Source organism: Nymphalis io, chromosome 30 (assembly GCF_905147045.1).
Source record: "Nymphalis io chromosome 30, ilAglIoxx1.1, whole genome shotgun sequence".
NCBI classification, from domain to species: domain Eukaryota; kingdom Metazoa; phylum Arthropoda; class Insecta; order Lepidoptera; family Nymphalidae; genus Nymphalis; species Nymphalis io.
The window spans coordinates 2685939-2711213 of record NC_065917.1 but is presented as its reverse complement, the minus strand read 5'-3'; the positions used below and the strand labels follow the sequence as shown (position 1 = coordinate 2711213).

At 32.8% G+C, this 25275-nt stretch overlaps 2 protein-coding genes across 3 annotated transcripts in view; one reads left to right on the top strand and one right to left on the bottom strand.

The window, feature by feature from the left end:
• Nucleotides 1–8046, bottom strand: part of LOC126779927 (monocarboxylate transporter 12-like) — a 38690-nt gene extending 30644 nt beyond the window's left edge. For both annotated transcript variants that reach the window (XM_050504125.1, XM_050504126.1), the window contains exon 1: nt 7822–8046. The gene's annotated coding sequence lies outside the window, so the exon portion shown is untranslated. The remainder of the gene's footprint in view (nt 1–7821) is intronic.
• A 486-nt stretch (nt 8047–8532) lies between these two features.
• On the top strand, nt 8533–24162 carry LOC126780080 (uncharacterized). Its single transcript, XM_050504341.1, has 5 exons — nt 8533–8994; nt 9259–9522; nt 21898–21967; nt 23200–23258; nt 24031–24162. Exons 1-5 carry the CDS (start codon nt 8533–8535, stop codon nt 24043–24045), a joined length of 870 nt encoding a protein of 289 aa, XP_050360298.1. The 3' UTR covers nt 24046–24162.
• Nucleotides 24163–25275: the final 1113 nt, after the last annotated feature.

Here is a 25275-nt window from a genome sequence, read left to right as displayed (position 1 = left end):
TATAATTATAATGGAAACGGCTCAAACGATTTGAATCAATATATTTATTTAGTTAAGGTTATATGTTATAGTATAGTAGTAACAGCTTGTTAATGTCCCACTGCTGGGCTAAGGCCTCCTCTCCCTTTTTGAGGAGAGGGTTTGAAGCTTATTCCACCACGCCGCTCCAATACGGATTAGTAGAACACACACGTGGCAGAATTTCAATGAAATTACATGCAGGTTTCCTCACGATGTTTACCTTCACCGTCGAGCACGAGATGAATTTTGAACACAAATTAAGCACATGAGAATTCAGTGGTTCTCGCCCGGTTTTGAACCAACGATCGTCGTTTAAAATTCACGCGTTCTAACCACAGGGCCATCTCGGCTGCGGGTTATATGTATTATTACATAAACATTATATATAGAACCTTATTCAGTTTAGTATTTAGTACATAGATATATCTCATAGTAAACATATCGCGGTCAACATACCATTGTACCCTTCTAACATAACATCCGGTGAGTTAATTGACCGGGATCAATCAAGCCAGTTGCGCGTGCGCATATCGCTTACATCAAACGAAAAAACAACTTGGAATTGTTCTTTATGAACATACAATTGCTTGTAGACATTTAAACATTTATATAATAATATTATATTACGTAATATATAAATGGAAAATTTTACGAGTGGCCGTAAACAAACTGTTTAAACTATTACTTATATATACATATATATATATATATATATATATATATATATATATATATATATATAAAGTATGTATGTATGTAGCCTTTTTTTATAGAATAGGAAGGCGGACGAGCATATGGTCCACCTGATGGTAAATGGTCACCAATGCCCTTTGACATTGGCATTGTAAGAAGTATTAACCATCGCTTACATATCCAATGCGCCACCGACCTTGGGAACTAAGATTTTACGTCCCTTGTGCCTGTAATTACACCGGCTCACTCACTTTTCAAACCGGAACACAATACCAAGTTCTGCTGTTTCGTAGAATATCTGATGAGTGGGTGGTACCTAACCAGACGAGCATGCACAAAGCCCTACCAGTTTTTCGAGTTGCGTATTTTTTTTTATCGATAACACAAAAATAAACGAAAAGTGTTGCATTTTTATTTTAAGACTCGTTCGTTTGTTTGAATTTCATCAAAATCAGTTCAGTGGTTTAACCGTGAAAGCGTAACAGACACACAGAGTTGCTAGCGCATTTACACTAAAGATTATTACACGGGTCTTAATAAATATAGGCGATACGAATACATCAGTGGAATAAACTGTACTCCATCTTTAAATTGACCTGAATTGATATATGACAGCAATATACGACTATAACAGCGCTATTCTGTGACAACAAACGCTACCCTCGACGTAGTACACGATCGTGGTATGTCAGAATCTAATACGATATTGACTATGAAGAAAATGGCGACCGTCACGGGAAGTGAATGTGGTCGATGGATTATTGAAGGGATATATTGAAGATAACCAATAAACGACGCCATGTCTTTTTTTTCTTTAAATTATAGTCTAGCGCTCGACTGTTAACACACCTGATGGAAAGTGAGATACAGTCTATGGAGCGCGCTTACCTAGAAGATGACTATTCACTATAGACTTGAAGGTACCCATATCGGAGGTGGTGGGGAAAACGGAGGTCGGGAGCGTATTCCAGACATTGGCAGTGCGTATCAGAAACGAGGAAGCAAATCGTTTCGTACGTGTCTTAAATACGTCAACTACGTACGGATGCAGATCTTTTTGATGTCTCGCAGTTCTATGGTAAAAAGGTGACGGGGGAACCAGATTAAATAGTTCCTGAGCACACTCTCCGAAATATATCTTGTAGAATACCGACAGACAGGCAACCTTACGACGATGTTCTAAGGTCTGGAGTCTGTCTGTATGACCGCGATAAACTCAAAAACGACCCAATGAATTTTCGTACTCATTCCACAAATGGAAGAAGTGAAACACGTGGAAGGCTTTGGTGTATAATTCACTAAGGGTTTGTGTAAATTCGCTGAAATATGACGATGTTTGTTTTGATGATGTCGGAAAAAAATCATGACGACTGGGAGCTTTACGATATAAACATTTTATTTAGGTCCTTATTCGACTAGACAAGACAGGATGGGTAGCTTAGTAGTAGGGTAGATCTTATATTGAACTTTGTGAAGCGGGTGGTTGACAATGCTCTGTCTCCTTCTTTCGAATGTCAATTTAATAATGACAGAAAGTGAGAGAGACATCTAAACACTGATTTCGCTCAATCCAGTGCAGTGCAAGCACTGCCTAATAAAACTTCGGCGTTTTACACCGAAATCTCGAATGAAAACCTAGTAAATATTGGTCCGACTCCGGCTTTGAACCGTGGACCTCGGCTATTAGTTACATTTGAATGACTTAGAAATATTAGCTCAATAATGGTTCTAGTAAGTAACTAGTAACAGTCCGTTAATGTCCCACTGCTGGGCTAACGTCTCCCCTCCCTTTAAAGTAGAAGTATTGGAACTCATTCCACCACGCTGCTCCACATAAATAGGCACATGTAGGTTTCCTTACGATGTGTTCCATCGCCGCCGAGTAGGAGGTGAATATTAAACACGATTTATACTCATTTGTGCTTGCCTGGGTTTGAACCCGCATTCATCGTTTAAGATTCACGCCTTCTATATACTGGGCAATATCTTTCTAATTCATATCTTTGCCTGCAGGCAACTTTCATTAAAGAAAAAAAACTAATTGTGTATTATATAAAGAAATACCACAATTAATTTATTAATATTAAAAACACAACACACATTATATTTTTTATTACCATTAAAAAGCAACTATAATTTAAATTTAGAAGCGAGAAAGAGACGGCATAGCTATTTGTACTCTACTGTTCATTGACCTTCTTTTTTTTCGCGATAAAGGTCAATGCCACGAGCCTGGTCTGTTTATGTATATAATTACTATTACATTCTGACCACTACCAATATGTACCTAAAAAAAATCGAAATGGTCCAGTGGTTAGAACAAATAAATTTTAAATGAATTTAAACATTCCTAGATTAATTTACCTTTATTTATAATAAAATACTATTCGACTTAACTATTTATTATCGCTTTGATTTTACTCGAAAACAACTTTTTTCCGCGAATCCAGAGTGTATAACAAAGATTATTCAACATCTCGACCAATTGTATCGTGTCAATTCGATTTCAGTTGTTTATTTGTCTTTACTTACTTGCGGTCAGAATAGGCTATATATACATTGCAATATACTTGCATATATGACATTTAATGTATATATATGTACGTATGTACTTAAGTTCACCGTACGTGACGAATGCTACCAATATGATTGGCAGCTATCCAATTACATAAATATTTATAAAAATATTTTTCTTTTTCAGTACGTCATTTTAGTTAGTATTAGTAAATTTTTCGGAAAGATTTGAGTCGAAGAAACCAAATTTATTTAATTCGAAAACTTTATTTAATATCTGTGGTAATGCGTTTAGTAGTTTCTAATTTGACTATCAATAAGTAAGTGTAATCACGCGTAATGCCTCCGTGTTGAATAAAATATTATGATTTTGTTATAGATACACGTATTGGTAATTAGAATTGCACTTTCCTTGGGTTTACCCCAAGGAAAGATATTGATACCGCATCCCCCAAGACACGGGTGTAAACTAATATACAATATATTTATTATTAAAATCAAAATGACAGCTTAGCTCAAAAAAACTACCCAATTTTAATAGATAAATAATCCTGCATTATACATCTGACAATTACAGTTAATACTTGTAATGCGTTCATTTTAACATGAAATACATTTTAGCACTAAAACCTTACATTACATTACATTAAATAATCTACACACCATATATACACATGCATACAAGACACACAGGCACAAACACACACACACACACCCATACACATGCGCTCACACGCACATATTCACAAGCATACATTATCTCTTTATTTCTATTAGCATAAGTCTAACTTATTACTAAATAATATATTGTAAAAGCTTTAGTGTTTCTCCTGTTTTCTATAAAATTAAACAAATAAATAGTTCCTTACTCAAGAGGGGGAGCCAGGAGACCCTTAGCACAGGGCAAACTAGTTTGGGCTCCTGTATCCCACATATAACTGTATTTATATATATTATAAAAAAAGAAAATGTAAACATTATTGTCTGTGGGAGAGAATAAATAAATTTATTATTATTATTATTATTACAGAGCATTTGTCCATCTTGAAAAAATAAGCATTAATTATAATTCATATTTTATGTCTTTGTTAAAACATAATTCCTTTGTCGTATATTAAATTAATATAATAATTAAAAACTATATATAGTTACGAGATTCCTTGATCTGTACGACGTTGTTAAAAAAAAAAGATGCGCGCCAATTCAAAACCGCCATTTTATTTGTTGACAGAAAGGTAAAGAATTTAAACGTTATTGGCGCGACTTGTTAAATGTGTTCAATTGTGTTACTTGGATTTTTAAGAGTATTTGAGTGAGTAATTTAATTATGTATGATTTTTATATAAACAGGCAAAGACAAAACGGTTCAAGGCCTTAGTCTTGTCTTTTGTTATTTGTTTTGTAGCTATTGATAAACAATGTTATAAATATGAGAGTACACATAACCAACGCCGGCCCTGTACCGTAATCGTTGTAGATTGAAGTATGTCTTTCCGCGTCTTTTGGTCGACGCTTTCGCATAAATTGCATTTCGGTAATGTTATATAAATAATAATAACCATATTTATAAAAATCAAACAACGCTCATGTATCCGTGGAGATAGATTAGATAAATAATTAGCCTAGCACAGAACTATGTAAGTACATAGTTTTATGTTACAGTTGTGTCTTTTACTTCTTCTTCTTCTGCCGGCCTAGTAACGCCAGGGTCCAGGGCTCATATCGTCTCTCACAACATCGAGCCAGCGCTTCTTGGGCCTGCCGCGGGATCTAGGGCCTTCGACAACAAAGTCCAGGCATCGGTTCCCGACATAGTCTGGTGGTCTGCGGCTAATGTGTCTTTACTTAGTAATATAAAATTGCACTTTTATTTGTAAGGCTGTTTTTTCATATATTATTTTTACTATTATTATTTTCGCGTCCGTTGGTACCTGGCGCCTAGAGCAATTGCTCGTCTCGTTCTATTGTAGACACTGGATACATAAGTGTTCGAAACATGGAAAAGTCACGTTTCCTGATACAATTATCAATAATGATTATGGTTGAATTTCGATCACCGGGCGAGCATTAGTCATTCTAAACATGAGCCCACATAGCAGAGACAAAGGCCATTGTTGTGATATACTTATCAACTACTCATTAAAACAAAAAAATATACATATTTGATAATAAATTTACAACTGTATGACAGTTAATATAGTAATTAAGTATAACTAGTAACCTGATGGTAAGTAGGTAGTTTTGACGAGCCAGTTGGCGTGGTTGGTAATATTGCCTTTTACGCCGAAGGTTGTGAGTTCGATTCCCACCCAGGACAGACATTTGTGTGCATGAACATGTCTGTTTTTCCTGAGTCTGGGTGTAATTATCTATAAGTACGTATTTACAAAAGAAAAGTAGTACATGTAGTATATCAGTTGACTGGTTTCCAGCACAAGCTCTGCTTATTTTGGGTTTAGATGGCCGTTTGTGTATAATGTCCTAGGATATTATATTATATTACCACAACCCATATTGGCGTTGTAAGAAATAATACACTTCTTACAGCACCAATGCGCCACCAACCTCTGGACCTAAGATGTTATGACCCTTGTGCCTGTAGTTAAACTAACTCTTTCACCCTTTAAGTATGGCTGTTTGACAGTAGAATATATAATAAATGGGTGGTATCTACTCAGACAGACATTCAAGTATAACATAATTTTTTTCTTTTACAATGTATAGGCCAGCGTTTGACCGTTGACATGCCTGATGTTAAGCATCGACACGGTCTAAGATGTAGCATGCTTGCCTATAAGAAACCTGTTTACTCTGGATTTGAAGACACCAACATTGTACCTATCAGGAAATACGGACTCAGGCAAAGCATTCCATAGTTTCACAGTGCGAATGATGAACGTAGACTCAAAGCGCTTCATACGTAGGCGGGGAATTTACACTGTGTACCTATGGTGCTTTGGTCGCTTTGGCCTGGCCGTTCGATAGTAAAAAGGGGCTGGAGGAATCAATTCGTGTAATAAGCTCATATATGGGTAAAGAACACTAGAGTATCTTCAATAGGTATATGAGCATTGAAGGTATGCTATGAGCATGAGCCAAACCGGTTTAATAGTCAGTAGGTAAGTAACAGTTCATTAAATTTAAATCCGAATCACTTTACAAGTGGAATAGATAACATCATTTATTATCACCATCTAGTCATAAAATGTTGAGCAAATATTAAAAAGACCATAATTTTTTATTATATTTTATCAAAGTTACAGTAATTAATTATGAAATTGCTTTATATATGTGTATAGTTTGTAAGGAATATAATACTAAATTTTCTAGTATAGATATATTCTCTCCTCAAATAAACCTTCTCCTCAAAAAGAGGAGAGGAGGCCTTTAGCCCAGCAGTGGGACATTCACAGGCTGTTACGGATAGATATATTAACGGAATCAATCTCAAACTTTAGGAAGTTTGTGTTAGAATCTGTGAAAACCTAATTCTTTTATAAATTTTGCCTTTTCTCGTGATTTTTTTATTATTATAAGTTCATTCTGCTATAATTATGTTTTAGTTATAAATGGCAACTTGACTTTTAATGTTTGCTAATGTTAATATTATAGTTTTAAGAATGAATGTACTTTTTGTTACCTAAAAAAATATATTAAAAAAAAAAAATTTTTGAATCCGTTATATTCACATATTCACAATATTTATATGGAGTTGATTAAAATGTTGCTGTCTGGATGGCCCAGTGGTTAGAATGGATGCATCTTAATCATTTCGTTTTTCAGTATTGCAGGAAAACTTTGTAAGTTAAAACCTGCATGTGTCTAATTTCACTCATGTCACATGTGTATCCACCAAACCACGTTGAAGCAGCATGGTGGAGGCTCCAAGCCTTCCGCACAAAGGCAGAGGAGACCTTAGCCCAGCTGTGGGACATTTACAGGCTTTACAATACTACTTTTGTAATATCTCAGATTCTTTTATACATGATTTTTAAATAAGTTTAAAGACAACAGCTATAACAATGTTATTAGTTTTAATTAGAGATTTTAACAACAGAATGGGCTCATTATTTGTTCATGTTTATGTATTTTCTAGAGTGAGCAATATCACAAGGTTTATATATTACATTTATACAAGTTTATATATTAGTTTATTGGATATAATGCTTTATATACTTGAGTATAATCATTCCGGAATGAACAATTAACTATCTCTATGTCCTAATAGACAACTTACATATTTTCTACAATATTGCTGAATCATACAAAATTATTCAAATTATTATTTTTTTTCATTCGCCTTTTTGTAAATGGTTAAAGACTTAATTTTGTCTTAATAGTGGAAAAGTGTTATTAAAAATATGTATATATGTAATAAATACTAATATTCCATTCTCTAATAAATATAATATAAAAGGGAGGTATTTTGTTAATATTTTTCAATATGGAATTGATAAAAATGAATAAAATCACAGTAATTATATAAGGAAAATCGCAAAACATCTGTTATTACTTAAAATTTAATCTTTAAACGTACGATAACAACATTTGTGTTACAATTTATATATACGATAGAATTATTTTATTACTCACCGATACGTTTGCTTTCAAAATAAATGAACGTCACAAATTAAAATTACACATAAGCACAAAAATCACTTGCACATAACACGAAAACCTTTTTTTAAAAGCACTATAAACGAGGGAATTTCCATAACAAAATACAATTGCAGTCAACCATTGTTTCTCGACGTTTAACAATGAATGGAGCTGTCTCCATGAATCAGAGAGTAGTGAATACGAATAGCGATTGCAGATTTGATCGGAATACTACGAAAACGTCAGTTTCAATTCATTCATTCTTCTTATGACGGATCAACACGTGGGTATCAATAAATTTGTAGATGGAATAATAATAAAAAAAAAAATGTTTATTTGTGAGTTATCATATAATTAATTCAATGTATATTTTAATTTCTTTATTATCAATTTTTGTTATACTGTACAAGTAGTCATCAACGTACTTTCAGTTCAAAACTGAAATGGTATGCTGAAAAATAAATAAAATTTTATGACAGCAATTATTAAAAATGTTAAAAAATTCTTATTATATTATATTGATAAGAATATATATACTTAGAACTTTTGCGAGTCAAATATTGAGAGAAAATTAAAAAAAAATCACTTTTAAAAAAATAAAAGAAACCGGCGCAGTTGTTTATAAACATACAACATACTGTTTGATCATAGTATAAAACGCCATTGTTCTATGAATGCTGTTAGGACTCCAGTTCATTTCAAGTAATGAAACTAAGAATACTTTATTTTACATTAATAATAAATATTGAGTATTCATTTGAGAAAATGAATCTGAACAATTTCGATATATTTTTGGATTACAATTCGAATTTAAATACAGAAAAAATTAATTTACGTCAAAGACTTCTTAATCGAAAAAAACAAAATCACGACCAAGATATAAAAATTAAATTATTCGATAAAATTAATTCTAATAAAACCTTATTTGTTGGTGGTATACTTCATTCCCGCGATCATAATGGTCTTGATTTAAATAAAAATGAAATGGAAAATGCGTTCAGAAACATATTAACGATGAACGGTTCGAAGTTTATCTTCAAGAGAGATTTATTCTGGAGAACATGGCGGGTGGTTGAAACTGAATTTGGAAATCGTTCAATAATTTGTTACAAATGCCAAGGTTTTTTAAATGAAACTCGTGGTAAATGCCGCAGTGGTGGATATTGGGTAAAGTACGTTTTAATAAAAATATAAATTAAAGTAAATCGAGCTATCTCAAATTAATAATTTTTTTTTATAAATTATTTTCTTTTGGCAAAACACATCTAATGCACATACTTTATAAGCTATGCCAAATTATCAAATTGAAAAAGTTTGATTTGTTACTTGGATATAATATAATGCTTATTTCAATAATTACTATGCACTTCGAGAAAATAGTCGTTACCTATCTAATATTGTTTAAATGATCATAAATAATATTTTACGCAGGTTATTGAAGAAAAACCACTAAGGTGTCCTTACGAAATACTTACATTAAGAACAGAGCAGGAACTATGCGTAGTTAATAATACACAATATTATAAGCCATTTGACGTTTGTCCATCAGTAATAACTTTGAGAGATTTAAGAATATCTTGCGGGGAATCTATTGAAACAATATGGCGTATCACAAAGACATACAACGTTCCTGAACGTAGCACTGCTGTCATCTGTCAAGGGCGGGAAAGTTGTGAAATTTCAACTCTGTATTCGGTATGTGAAACATTTTTCGTCACAATGAGAATAATATTTTCATTTGTGATATTTTTTTTTAACAAGGAGGGTTGCATTGTACGAATATGCGTCTTATTATCGTAATATGTCTTGAATCTTAATTATAATCTATATAAATATTTAAATATCTAAAAATCCCATCAAAAACATAAATGTGAAATGATAGCCAAGTTCAATGTTATGATATATGCCTTGGTTGTTGACTTCAACGACAAAAGAAGTGAGATCTAAATGGGTGCCAAGTTCAATGGCTAGTCCTGAAATTTATTTATAACAAAATATCATTTTTCATTATAGAATAATATATTGAAGCCTAAGGTCTGATTTGGCTAGTTTTCATATTTGGACGTTAATATCTTAATGACCGTTCGAAGGGTGTTTATGAAATTTGGAACACATACGCTACCGCGAGTCTAGATTATATTAAAATCCATTCTACCCTATAATTTAAATTCAGAATATATTATATAAATATTTAATTAATTACAAGACATTAAGATTACGATCCAATAGACAATTGCAAGAATCTTTTTTTTAAATAACTAAAATAAAATAAATTTATTTTAGATTCTCGACGATTTAATAGTGTTTAGAATAATCAATTCAACAAATCATGTATTTTATTCAAGAGCAATGATAAGTAATAACAAAAATTATATATGTTTTAACGACTGCGGTATTTATAACCCAGTGACCAAAGAAATAAGAATACGTGACGGACCATTGTTCTATGATTTGCTCAAAAACATAAAAAATAAAAGAGATAGTATTTATTTTAAAAAAGAGCAAAATACAAAAGGATCCACCAAGAAATATAAGATTATAAATACAATTAATTTGTTAAATAATGGCCTCCACTACAAAGAGCAAAGACAGAAAGATGAAATTTTGCAAGCAAAGGATGCCGCTCATCATTCTAAAACGGATATAGAATTAATATCACAGTCTCCTTGTATGAAATTACAGGATAAATATTTAAACGAGTCTGACGATGAAAGTGAATATTATGACTATATATAAGGTTTTTTAAAATAAATTTTAACGATTTTTTTTAGTTTTCACCAATTTATTTTACTTTTTTTTCTGAAAATAAATCTGGTTTCACTGGAAACAATAAATCAATAAAATAAAATCGATATGGTGTCTGTTTGTCTACCTTCCACAACCTTATTTCTGTTAATATACTAAATAAAAAAAGTTTCAATAAAGCACTCAAATAGAGTTAGGCGACTCCTCACTGAGATTAGGGTAATTAAAATGACTGATATTTAAGTTGAACCGCCTTATAAATGTTAGATAACGGCTGTTTATTTAAACACTGGTTTGTCTCTTTCTGCCATTATTGATTTGACATTTAAAAGAAGAAGACAGCATTGTTTTACTAATCACCCATTAAAGAATGTTTATAAGCAGGGGATATCTAATGCTACTAAATGAAAGACTATTCTTACTTTACGTAAGTCGTTTATTGAGTGTACATAAATATCAGCCTAGGCCTCCAAGCCAATGAACAATGTGCCCCTCTAGCCGAGGGACACAACCAAATATAATTTAACCTAACCGCTTCGGAATGGGGAGGCTCAAATGTCAATGTGTTTAGTGGCCTTGACCCTCTAAATCCTGGGCTGTATAACATGCCTGGACAGCGAATTCTGTCCCTTGTCTTCAAAATTAGACATTGTTTAGAAAATAATCAGCACATCTTTACATATTAATTGATTTAGGTACATAACTATCTATAAGACTTAATATTAACTTAAGCGTTTGTAAGGCACTTTCAGTCTTAAAAGTAATATATATAAAGATTTTGAGCTATACTAACATTAAGATATACAACAATTACAAAATAAAAAAATATCCCTATATTATAATTTTTAAGAAGCTAAGACAAACACTTGTCAATTATAATCCGGATAGTTCATGCGAATTTTCATTAGGCAGAATAATTTCAGATCTTAATATATCAGATAATAAAAAAAAAAAATTGACATGCATATATATTCTGTCAAGAATATATTTTACATTCCAATATTGGCACAAATTAAGTAATAACAATCATGACCAATACTGTTTAGTTAACAAAAGTTATTATAATATCCAAGTCAATAACATTTCACTGCACTTTAATAATAACATGAAAATAATTTGACAGCCGAGTCCAACGGTCCAATACATAAGTATGTAAACAAATTATCTATGCCGGGTTTTTTTTTGTCAACAACTAATACAAGAGACATAGCTCGCAATCTTATAAGGACCCATAAATTTATATAACATTTTAGTTCAAGCGAAAACAAACCCTATATCCCAATCAAATGAATGAATTTCATAACAATATAATAACTACACATAAAAATACTTAATTTTTATATTATAAGTACAATATTTTGATTATAAAGGGAGACCCGTAAATGTCCCATCTAATGGAAAGGGGTAACCACGGCCCATAGACATTAATACTATAATAAATATCATCTATTCCTTACACATTTTGCCTGTATACATCTGACACTTTAAACCATTATTTAAGCCATTTACAGAAATGACTGTTCATTTTTAAAAAGTTATCCAAACCACAGATAATACAGTCAAATTAATCGAATATATGTTTAAAAAATAAGTGACTTTCCTTTGATATGGAAGTTTGATAACTTTGCTTACACTATTCTAGTAACTTCTAGAACATTATAGAATTAAAAAACTATCACTATTAAATCTATAAGTCTGTATGTAGAAATGTTACCTTAATACTTTCCAGCATAATAAATGCTTTTAGATATAATTATGTTAGTTAGCTAAGGTATCTAGTGTACTGCCCCGAAAGAGATAATATTTAATATCAACAAATGGATATACATATCAGTAAAAATATTACATAGTCACTTAAAAATACTCAAATGACAAAAGATATCTTTAAAAAAAAAACATGCAATCCTTATGTAAAAATGTAATGGAAAATATAAAAATTCCTATATAAAACAATCGAACTTAGACAATATTTTAACATATACAAGCCATACAATAATTTGGAAGACATTTTGATAATATTTATGCTTTCATTTAATTATCATATTGTTCTTGATATGTAATGTATAGTTTCTATTCATCATTACCAACCCTTGTCATATGTGTCATCTCATTTATACATTGACAGAATATTTTTCGCTCAACTAACGTAGGTAAACACCAGAAAAAGAAGAAAAAAAGTTTATCAGTTATTAAAAGGGAGTTAACATGTATAGTACCTGATTAAAATGTATTAAGAACAACTTATATGGTGTTATAATTAATATTTAGAAGTATTGGAGAAGATATGCATGCAGCACGACATTGAATACATCCTAACAATATTTTAGAGCTTGGTGTATAAAAAAAAATTAAGCACATGAACACTGAGCGATGCTTGAGCGGATATGAAATAATCTAAGGCTCAGATGAGTTGTATAAACAACTAAAATTTGTCAATTGTTTTCATATAATGTACATTATGGCCACTAAAAATTGCCAGCCAGCCTTGAGCATCAACACTCTGTTAAAAATACAATCAGTAAATATGATCTTATGTCATCAGTTAAATTGTTTCTCTTTTCAATAGTTGAGTTTAGTTTCATGTAATGTAAATTTCTATATTTCTACATAATATTTAGGCTAAATTTTTTTTGTTTCTTTTTTATAAATGTAAAGACAGACATTAGACAGCCAAAATATTTTTAATGAAATATATTTAATTTGAAATTGTGTAAAAAACTATCAATTTAATTATAAATTTACTTTTAATTTTAATTGTATTTGTTCTTAGTAAAAACTTGAACAATATTTAATATGCATTATTTTATTTTTTTGTTTAACAGCAAAAGGCAGTATCTTTGTTTTTATGGATTAAGTCACTAATGAGATTAAATATATCAGAAATAATATGCTCAGAAGTAACATTTTAAAATACAATCAATAATAACATTTCACGAATGCTATATATATAACTCTTCTTTTTACGTCTCACTTAAGCCTTACAATATTATATATTAAGGTTTAAGTGTCAATATAAAAAAATAATGTTTTTTCACGTATTTGTGTGTCGCTCGTCCAAATACAATAAAACTTACAACAAAATTATTGTTGGTACTAACACTTTATATACAGCACCATTTACGTACAATACGTGGATGAACTATCCATTATTGGATAATTTAATAATTAATAGCGAATCGTGGCTCTGTTTTTTATTTTTTATAAAATCTATTTTGTTTCATTTCTTATTTTTGATCCTTTTCCTTTGAACTGGACCGCATTTATGATTGACCAATTGATAGTGTCTTTTAAATGTTTTACTACACTCTGTACAACTATATTTCCTTATATTCAAATGTCGTTCTCTGATATGAGATTTTAAACTTTTCTTTATCATTTCTTTTTTGCAATAATCACAGACGGCCTTTGAATATTGATCAATAAACTGAGCGCCATACAAGGACTTTTTTATTTTCACCTCCTTTTTCATTTCCGGCATATCTTCGACTTTCGTACATTTTTTTATTATGATAACATTGTTGTTGATTTTCGTCATTTCAACACAGGCGTCCGTACTTACAACTTTCTCTATCCATCGTTCGTTTAAATGTTTATTAAAATGAGACGGTTCGTCATTCAATTCTATATTGAAATGATATTTCCTTATATGGTTATCCAAAATTCTCTTCTCGCAGAACGCTACCCCGCAAGCTTTGCAAGTGAAGCGAACGTATTGCGGATTAATTGCGTCATCATGAACATTTTTCAAATGAGCGATTAAGTTATACTTGCTAACAAAACCTCGATCACAATAGTCACAAATATATTTCTTTTGATTTTTCTCCCCTGCATGACTTCGAAGATGGCGCATGTAGCTATCATTACGAAAATACTCCTTTGAACAGTATTTACATTTGAATCTAGGTTTGACGGCATCGTGTTTGAATAAATGTGATTTAAATTTATAATTGCTACCGATCACATTTTTATGACAATACTTGCAAAAGTTACGTTTCTTCTTTGGCGTATTTTCACTTTTCTTCGTCATAATTTCACTTTAAACACAATTTAAATTGTTAAATATTAAAAGTTAAACTTGTAAAAAGTATAAACGATACTTAATTGTTTTCAAATATAAAAAAAAAACACAAAAGCATGCAAAATAATAACAGAAATAACTAATTTAACGAAAATAACTTAAGAGAATTTTATAACAAAACAAAATAATATTGTTGACGTTGAACAGTGCTGTCAACGTCTGAGAAAAATCTCCCCCTAGCACCATCTCGAAATTACCCCGATTCCCCTGACCGATGAATTGAAATAAATAGAAAATATATATCATAATATTATCTTGAAAAAAAAAGTATAGCCAAGCTGCAATAAGCTTGAAATAATTAAGTACAGTTTTTTTTTGTTTTCAGGGAGGAAAGGCATTTTCTCCTGCCACCCGTTTGAGGGAACGGGTCGGGTATGTGGGACTCACGGGGCAGAAGGCCCCGTCCTACCCTCTAAAACCTCCCCAGTATTCCGCCTCACCGCAGACGGTGGGGTTACGGAAATGCTGTGGCTTACCACCGCAAACCCGCCAGCGGCAGTCGCTATTCGTGAGCGACCCACCTATAGTTTTTTATTGAGGTTGTCTCCAGTTAAGGCAAGGCCCTCGGTCCCACAGGCTGACACCTGGGTGGCCCCTAAAATATCCTTTTTTTTTTTTTTTTTTTTTTTTTTTTTTTTTTTTTTTTTTTTTTTTTTTTTTTTTTTTTTTTTTCGAGGAGGAAAGGCATTTACGCCTGCCGCCCGGACACGACCGGGACGGGTATGTGGGACTCACGGGGCAGAAGACCATCGTCCTACCCACTAAAACCTCCTCGTTTCCTTCTCACCGCATGGTGGCGGGGTTACGGGAACGCGTTAGCACACCACCGCGACCCCACCTGCGGCCGTCGCTTTGGGTGAGCGACCCAACCGTTGTTTTTTATTGAGGTTTTCTCCTCTCGACCCGGCCGGTGAAAGCAAGGCTCTCGGTCCCACCACAGGCTGGCGCCTGGATGGGGAAACGAGTTTGAGAAGGCGGTGACCGAAGTCTGTCCGCCCAGCATCGACACCGATACTGGACGAACCCGCTTCTCCCTCCTCCTCTACTCCTCTACTCCTGTCTCCGGCAGCCCGAAAGGACTCCAGAGGCCAACTCCTCCTCTCTCCGGCGGCCCAAAAGGACCCCGGAGTCCTCCTATTTGCCACGAAGCCGCTCGCTGGTCCACTCTGCGCAACAGAGAAGTCCCAGGAGCGGCCCGCGACACTTCCGCCGCGTCAGTCTCAGCCGCGATCGACAAGTATTCCGGAAAAAAACATCAGATTGCTGGTCGACCCCGTTGCCCAGGGTGCACCACGTGGAGGTGACTGACATGCACCCCGCCCCTAAAATACCCTATTCCATTTTATTTAACCCCAAATGTAGAGGGAATATCCTCAAGTCGGCAGCATTGAATCTTTTCACTTGTCAAAACATTTTTTTTAGACTGGTAATAATAAGTAGGTTTAGTTCATAAATTAAAAACTTCAATCTACCCACAAAAAATGAGTGAGAGTGATCTTTTTGTAAATAGTATTTTTTAATTTAAATTTTTTGCAGAAAATAATCTACACAAATTGTTAAATATTCTAACGTTATTAATTTTAATACGAAGGTTGCTTTAAAGTTAAGGCGATGTTCAATTGCTATGAATTTCCCCTGCGGGCCGATAATATCTTGTATTTGTTTTGGCTGGCCAAAAGTCCGCACTCTTGACTATTATGTTATGAACTGGAAGTTTTTCTAAAACATCTTCATAAAACACGTCAGCGACATCATTCTTATTCATTTAAAATTCTGTGCCATTATCATTGCAAACCTTAAGGAATGTACGCTCTTCATATTCATATTTCTTTTTTTTTATCACCCCTACCTTTCAGTCTTCTGTTTCTTTGTTGTTCGCTGGCAAGCTTTTTCTTCAAATTATCAATGAGTAAGTCCTTCCTTTTTAGTAAACTATTTATTTTTTTCCGTTGAACAATACTCCTTCTTCTAGCGTCAAATCTTCCATTATAATTTATAACAGCAACCTCAGGAATATTTTCCTCCTCCGATGACGGCGGCGTATTTTGGTCCATGTATTTATTTGCACTTCTAACAATATTTTGTTTTTTTCTATAATCTGATGAGTAGGCTTACAAGTTTTTCAGAGTTCATCTAAGCTCACGCAGAGTCATGTCTTTGACACATTTCCATTGTCCTTTTTCTATTTTCGTTAGATATTTCTGTCGTTCTTTTTCTTTGTACTGTGCCAGCAAAACAGGATCTTTTTAAAAAAATTTCCAAACGTCTTTTTTCCTGACTTTTTCTGTACACTTTGAATTGTACCGTTTTCTTTCTAAGCGCCATATTCTATAAGAAATACACGGATTTTATGCTTAAAACCATGGATCACACAGTATGAACGTCAGTCCCTAGATTTGACGTCAGGCCCTAGTCACTATTACGACGAGGGCCTGACATTGTAGGGAATGATAAATCGAAGGAAAATTAAACGTAACCTATTATTTAAAATAAACGTCAAAATCACAAGAAAGCACAAAATGAACTATCCTTAAAACGACTTACCTAGGGTCTGATAGTTTGACTGGCACAGCAATTGTTTCCGCAACAAAGTCGGCGACCGCACTAAAAGCAAAATGTCTGACGAGCCGTTTGTCATGTTTATATGTAACTTCACATCGATGCTTTCGCTTAAGAAAGTTGTGAAAAACGCCTTATGCTTAGATGGCGCGTATTTTTGAATTTCGCAAATGAACCTGATAAAAAAAAAAAATATTGTTACTGAAAATTAAATTGCAATGACAAGGTTAGTAATAATAGTAAGCGCGTTGAAGTCGAGTTAAATCAAAGTATTATGTAGAATTAGAATAACAGTGTAACGCTCACTAAATTTGGGAGATCTTCTATGGCTAGAGACTGATATTTGAAGTAGGAATAAAAATCTTAAAAAAAAAAACATATCATTTACGTATAATATTTCAGTACATAAACATTTTTAGTTTTATTTTCGTGGGATATTAGTATTTATTCGGTTTTACCCGCATTTAGATAGGGCAACATATGAGAAATACATCATTCCCTTAAATCTATTCCGGCATACTTGAATGTCTCTCCCTGTGCTTTATTTATTGTGTCTGCAAACGATACCTTAACAGGAAATTATGTCCTTTTAAAACTAAAACGTAAAGCTGGTTTTTTTTAATAAGAACTATACATAAGTAGTATTAAATAACCGACTAAGTGGTTCATTTTTCGCCCAGAGAATCGGAATTGCGATTCAAAGGGATGCTGTTAGCATTCTTGCCACCATTCCATGCGGTCACGATTTGTATTATTTTTAATTTTTATTTGTATTTAGTTAAGAATTTACTTCAATTGTCAAACTAACCGACGAAGAATAAATTCAACAAAACAATATAACTTTACTGGTGGTAGAGCTTTGTGCAAGCTCGTCTGGGTAGGTACCACCCACTCATCAGATATTCTACCGCAAAACAGCAGTACTAGGTATTGTTGTGTTCCGGTTTGAAGGGTGAGTGAGCCAGTGTAATTACAGGCACAAGGGACATAACATCTTAGTTCCCAAGGTTGGTGACGCATTGGTGACGTAAGCGATGGTTAACATTTCTTACAATGACAATGTCTATGGGCGTTGGTGACTACTTACCATCAGGTGGCCCATATGCTCGTCCATCTTCCTATTCTATAATATATATATAGGACAACGAAACGAAATACCTACCTAACCTATAAACTTTAACGTATAAAGTTATTTACAAACCGAAAATAAATACGTAGTATGTATGAGTATTTTCAAAAAATTCACTTAACTAACCCGCCCTACCCCAACTATAAAATGTATTAAAACTGTCTATGTTCATTTCTCGATATCTTTCATAAGAATTAATTAATCTCTCTTACAACCCGGGTTCCTTCAAACGAGGCGTGAAGAGGCATCTTTCGGGCCGGCAAGGCGCAGGCGGCTGGTGCAGAACGTTCTTCCCGACTGAACTGGCCGTCGTCGCGTTTGGACTCTACTACCACTTACCATCAGGTGGAGTAGAGTCATTTGCCATCCCGGGAAATATAAATAATATTAATAATATTTTATAAAAACAAATTTTCAAATAATTCATTATCTTAGAACAATGTTGATTACCATGCAAAAAGTTATAGCCAACCTTATAAGATAGACATATATATACGCACGGGCGAGTTAACCGACATATGCCATCATAAGCTGAACCCTATTTAATATGATTGATCATATATATCTGAGTTCAACTTATAGCAATTGTATCGAATATTATTCGTACGTGATTATAAGCCCGACGACGTGATTCTTTAAATTGACATAACTTTATTATTTATGAACCGATTGAATAAAACAAACACTAAATTTTAAGTGAAGTTAGCCACAATATATTAGTGAAAACCGCCCTCAAATCGCACAGAGAAACAGATAAACAGAACAAAATTCCAAGTCATTGTTTTGGGTTCTATTGCGTTGATAAACGCCCCGGTAATAGTTTTACTCATATATCTTCCATGTACAGACAGCGATCAGTTAAAGATTTATTATATATATATATATATATATATACATACAAAACATTGCTGGGCTGTCAACTACATCTCCGCGGGTTAAAGACATATCTATGTTTTAAAGAAATACTAAATGTAGCTACCGCTTAAAAATATAAAATATTAGTAATTCCTTAAATAAGGTGTATTGCTATTATTCTTTAAAAAACTACGTCAAATTACAAAAGAAAGCCTTTCATACAAAATACATTAATAAATATATTTTAATACTTTTATTGAACCAGTCCAATTGACGTAAATCTCGAAGTACAGGTGGTGCGGTGCACCAGGGCCGGGAACCGGGTACCGCTGGTTTTTTAGTGGGTATTCCGATGTTTGGGGCGCACTCGGCGCCTTGGACACCGGCGAGTCCCGTATACCCCCACTCTACTTGCTTGCCCATACTACCGTGACCCCCCACTCTTCCCTTGAGGGAAACGTTTAATATGTTTTTCCAACGTTAAAAAAAGGTAACATATTAAAAATACGACAATTTTTACACTTGTTAAACTAGATTACATTGTTCATTTTATTGTCATCACAAAAATAATTATTAATAGATAAAAGCGGAGAAAAAACTGCCACGGCAATCACAAGGAACACAATAAAAAAAGTCAGCTCTTACAATGCGAATATCCATTGACAACGGTAGACTGTTGTTCGTCTAATTTCCATTTATTAAAAAAAAAAACTGTTGTCTGTGATAGCTATTACGTGTTGTTGTTGTCACTTGACAATATTTAACAGTAATATTTAAGAACTATACAAATCACAGTACAATAATATATGCTTTTATTTAACAAATATATAATTCACTTGTTTTCTTCAATAAACTCACTTTTCTTTACTATTTGATCGATTGTAAATTTTATAGTTTTAATTTATGATTAGAATGAAATTATTAATGTAAATGAAAGGCAATACTGATTAATTAAAACAAAATAAAAAAGAAATACAAATACATCCAAATCTTACTTAATCCATTTGAATAAACGTTAATATTTAATTCTTAATTCAAAAATACATCGCGCAATAGAGCAATAAAAACATTTTTCATTATAGAAATAATGACTGCAAAGATGTTAAAAATCTGAGTCTACAATTTCAGATTATAACATTTTTATCCTTGTGTAATTAAATATGTATGTAATGCTTTCTTGTAAAAAAAATGTTTTTAGAACTAGCTTGAATAATTTGTCAAATTGGTATTTCATTGTTCTGTGAATTGGAATCAATTACTTATTGTTGTGAAGACGTGTTTAAATTTCGAACACTGACATCTTATTACAATATATGAATATATATATTTATTTAAATTTGTGTGTTTGTTTTTTTTTATAATTATGGGGTAAAAGTTATTACTTTTACTGCCAAGTTCATCTACTAAATTGAATTCAGATGCCTAGGGGCGGATTTCCCTATAAGTGGAGTAGGCCAGGGCCTAGGTAAAAATTGGTGATTAATTTTTTTTATTAATCGCGTCCTCTGTAAAACCACAAATCTATATTTAAAAACTAAAATACTTATCCTAGCAGGTCGCAAATAAATTACTCGTATGAAAATTCCGATTGTTAAAAAATAACAACGAGCAGGATCGCGGTAACTTTTAATCATCATTATTTGTGTTCGTGTTAGTACCTCCTGATTGTATCTAGTTTTACGAACGAAATAAATAAATTAAAAAAAAAAAACATGGTTAATTAAACATACCCTATTAGCTTGTCAAAACTGACTACAACCAATTGAAAAAATAAAAAAAAAGTAAAAAAAATAAAGCGTTCATATTAAGAGGAACCCGCTTATCACGACTAGTGCCATATATAAATTAACATAACTGCGAAAAATATACAATTTTACGCCTAAAGACACATTTCACTAAAACTTTTGTCTCGAGCGGTGTATTGTCTTCTTAAGCATTGAATACGGAAGAGATGTATAATAATTGAGGGTCATATGTCTGAAACATCTATATAAGTGTAAAAATTTTCGTTAAATCTCATAACAAAGAAAAGTTTCAAAGGAGTTCTTTCAATATGAAATACGAAGTTGTTTTTTTCGCTGTACTGGTGAGTTATGTTTTTTGGACTTATGATTTTGGATCTTTAACAATTTTTTGACGTAATTTTTTTTAACCTATTTGGTTGAATATCGTATTTCGATATATTTTTTATCATGAAACGTACCTGCCTGGTAATAAGCATGCAGTCACATAAAAACAATAATAAAAGAAATTAAAAATAAGATAAACCAAAGGCTACTTACTATATAACAACATATCTACGGAGATACTTGTCTTTGCTACTTTTAAACCAAAATGAGAAAAAAAATAGGGCCGTCTTGGCATAAATATAAATAACAGAGGTATTTTTGAGATTTGTCTTAATTCCTCGCAAATTAAACTGAACTGAAGAACTGTTTAATGTAAAATATTAAATAAAAACTACATCATTTAGATTCTATATTTTCATATACCTAACGTTCAATTGTTTTAAACAATCTTTAAAATGAACAATGATAAAACTAAGTGGATAAACGTTAGAAATAGAAAAAATAAATAAAAATAAATCTAAGTTATAATCTCATCTTAAGTATTATTTAAGATAAACTGGCAACATTATCATTTATGAATATAATGCCAAAGACTTATCCCGTGTTTGTAATACCTACTTTATTTTATTTTTCAGGCTGTATTCGCAATGTTCTTTGCGAATAATTGCGTGACTTCGAATCCGGCTAGCTTTGGACTCCGAGATAGTAAGTATATTTCCTTTTTTAATTTGAAGCTATTTTTATTATTATTATGACTTATCAATAAATCTATTTTCACGAAATAATCCCCAATAAATTGTCGGACCGGTTGTCGTGGTTGGTAGATACTTGCCTTTCGCAGGTCATGGGTTCGATTCCCACTCGGACAGACATTTGTGTGTATAAACATATCTGTTTGTCCTGAGTCTGGGTATAATTATCTACATAAGTATGTATTTACAAAAGAAAAGTATATGTAGTATATCAGTTGTCTGGTTTCCATAGTACAAGCTCTGCTTACTTTGGGATCAGATGGCCGTGTGTGAATAATGTCCCAGGATGTTATTATATTATTATTATAAATAAGGTCCCCTGGACTGATTCTGATAAATCGGTCCAGTCACAGAACAGCCTTAAATCGACATAACATAATTGTTCGCGATCTATAATAAGCTATATGTATTCGTTATGGATTCGTGAAAAAATGGCGTTTTGAATGTCGGTGAAGTTGTAATCGGGAAATTGATATAAATAGTTAAGTGTTTTATTATAATCAAATCTATAATTCAAGAACTATATGTGGCTTGGTGGCTAACAGCTGGATTATGCATCCAGCTGTTAGCAAATCGTTAATGTTAAATTTATAATGTCCTTCAGACCGATTTAGGCCACGGCGGGCAATCATAAGAGAGGTTAGCCAACTACGCAGGAGATATTATAGTGCACAAGTGTGTGCGCAAACACAGGTGCACTCTCTATTCCCTAACTCTCATAATCCGATGGGCCATCCCATCGGATTATCATACATACAATCACGACCGGAAAGAGTTCAGGCACAGGGCCAACGGTTTTACGTGCTTTCCGAGGCACGGGAGTGTACACACTTCCAACTTGTAGACTCCGGGCTGCTACTGAGAATGTCCTGACAGAAAAACCCAATAACTTTTTACTGGCCCGACCTGAGAATTGTACTCAGGATCTCCGGGTCTGTGGTCTTACATCAAGCCACTAGACCAACGAGGCAGTCAAATTTATATATGGTATATATATGGCCCCGTTTATTTCTGGATTAAATACTTCTTCTAAGCCATCAATGTATCCAAAATTAAACTTTTCTATAGATCCTCGCCCTTCCTATTATGTCATATCCACTGTCTAATGAAAGATAAATTCATCTTTTGTATGTATTTATTACGTCATTTAATTGTATATAATGAATCATTTGTATTTTTTTTCAGTTGATAAAATAATTAACAAGACTGTTGAAACGCCGATGTCTAACTTTGGGAAAGCTTTGGTAATTCTTTTTTCATGAATATCATTAAATGGCAAATGAATAAATTTTTTTTATTAGGAAAGCACTCGTAAGTGACAATAACAGCCTGTGAATGTCCCGCTGCTGGGCTGAGGCCTCCTCTCCCTTTTTGAGGAGAAGGTTTAATAGCTTATGCCACCACGGTGCTCCAATGCGGGTTGGTGGAATACACATGTGGCTGAATTTCAGTGAAATTAGACACATGCAGGTTTCCTCACGATGTTTTCCTTCATCGTCAAGCACGAGATGAATTATAATCACTAATCAAGCACATGAAAATTCAGTGGTGCTTGCCCGGTTTGAACCCACGATCATCGGTTAAGATTCACGCGTTCTTACCACTAGGCCATCTCGGCTTCTGACAAAACTGTAAGAATTAAATATTGTAATTATTATATTCATATATCTGTCAAGCAGTAATACTTATTGTTGTAAGCAAACTTGGGCAGCATGTAATCAGATTAATGATTAACGATTAAAAGTACAATGTGTAATCATCAATTGCGATTACATCTTAACTTTGACTGATTCTGAAGAGGGCGCGGTGATATTCTGTGGAACTTACCTGAATCACTCATTCACTTTGCTTTTTTAATTACTTCCATTTAAATTGTTATTGTAATCGTAATCATTCTGTTTATATAAATTATTTTTACATACGATATACCTAAAAATAATAGTTACTTTAAAATAAAAAAATATATATTACAAGTTTTCTGAAAGTTAGGATACAATTGCATTATTTTTTCTACAGTTCGGCAAAATGTGAACTCTTCGACGATAGATTTCAACAGAAGATAAAACAACGCTGCAGGCACAATGGACGATTTTAATATTTTCAATATGTAACTTAAATATGATGTTTATAAAGTAAATAAAATTTGCAATTATCATTATTATTTTTTTTAACAATAATCACACTTAAAACAACCAAGACCAATCCCCGTAATCCCGTAACAGCCTGTGAATGTCCCACTGCTGGGCTAAAGGCCTCCTCTCCTCTTTTTGAGGAGAAGAGGACCAATAATAAAAAAATAAATAATAAATAACCAAGACCAATAATACCTATATATTATGGAATCTATTTATACTGATGTTATAAAGAGGTAAGAAATTTGATTATTTGTATGTTTGTTTATAATGGATAAACTCAAAAACTGCTAAGCCGATTTCAAAAAATCCTTCACTTACAAAAAGCTAAATTATCAGCGAGTAATATATGCTATAATTTATTTTTATAGAATTAGAGAACATGACAAAATTTGCAATAATGTAACCGAAGGTATCAAGAACTTTCCTATAAAAATCATTATTTGTGCGCCGCGAAATCTATTAATGATACCTAAAGTAATGTATTACATGCTTATAATACTTATCATTACCCACATTACCGATCGTCAAGCTTGAGCAAGCCCGTCTGGGTAGTTACCACCCACTCATCAGATATTCTACCAAAAAACAGCAGTACTTGGTATTGTTGATGTAAGCAATGGTTAACATTTCTTACAATGCCAATGTCTATGGGCGTCGGTGACCACTTACCATTAGGTGGCTCTTATGCTCGTCCGCTATAAAAAAAAAAACAAAAAAGTCCGCGAGACTGTATATGTAATTATTAACAAGTTAAGTCACAATAACTGCTTTTTGTTCAATTTAGTAAATCAAAACACGAATTAAACAGGGTGGAATCGAAAGATGACATTCGTATCATGATATTAATCCTTATGCACTTAAATAGTTTCATAATAAAGGTTGATTAGCTAAAGGTAAATTCCTCTTGAAATTATTCGAATCGGACCTTTTATTTAGAATTACAACGGATATAAAAATGCTAAAAGTAAGCAAAAATGCCGCGGTATTAGCGAACCACGTATATCCCGAGCGAACAGAACTACGCGTTGTCTATTATTTACCTACACCTTTTATTATTTGTAAACTAAAATTATTGGATTGTACGTTATTTTTTTTTATTTATTAATACTTTTAAAAGTTCTATATG

Coding starts and splice junctions, on each gene's coding strand:
- LOC126780080 (XM_050504341.1), top strand. CDS start 8,533: ATGAAACTAAGAATACTTTATTTTACATTAATAATAAATATTGAGTAT. Junction 8,995..9,258: donor GCCGCAGTGGTGGATATTGG/GTAAAGTACGTT, acceptor TATTTTACGCAG/GTTATTGAAGAAAAACCACT. Junction 21,968..23,199: donor TAGCTTTGGACTCCGAGATA/GTAAGTATATTT, acceptor ATTTTTTTTCAG/TTGATAAAATAATTAACAAG.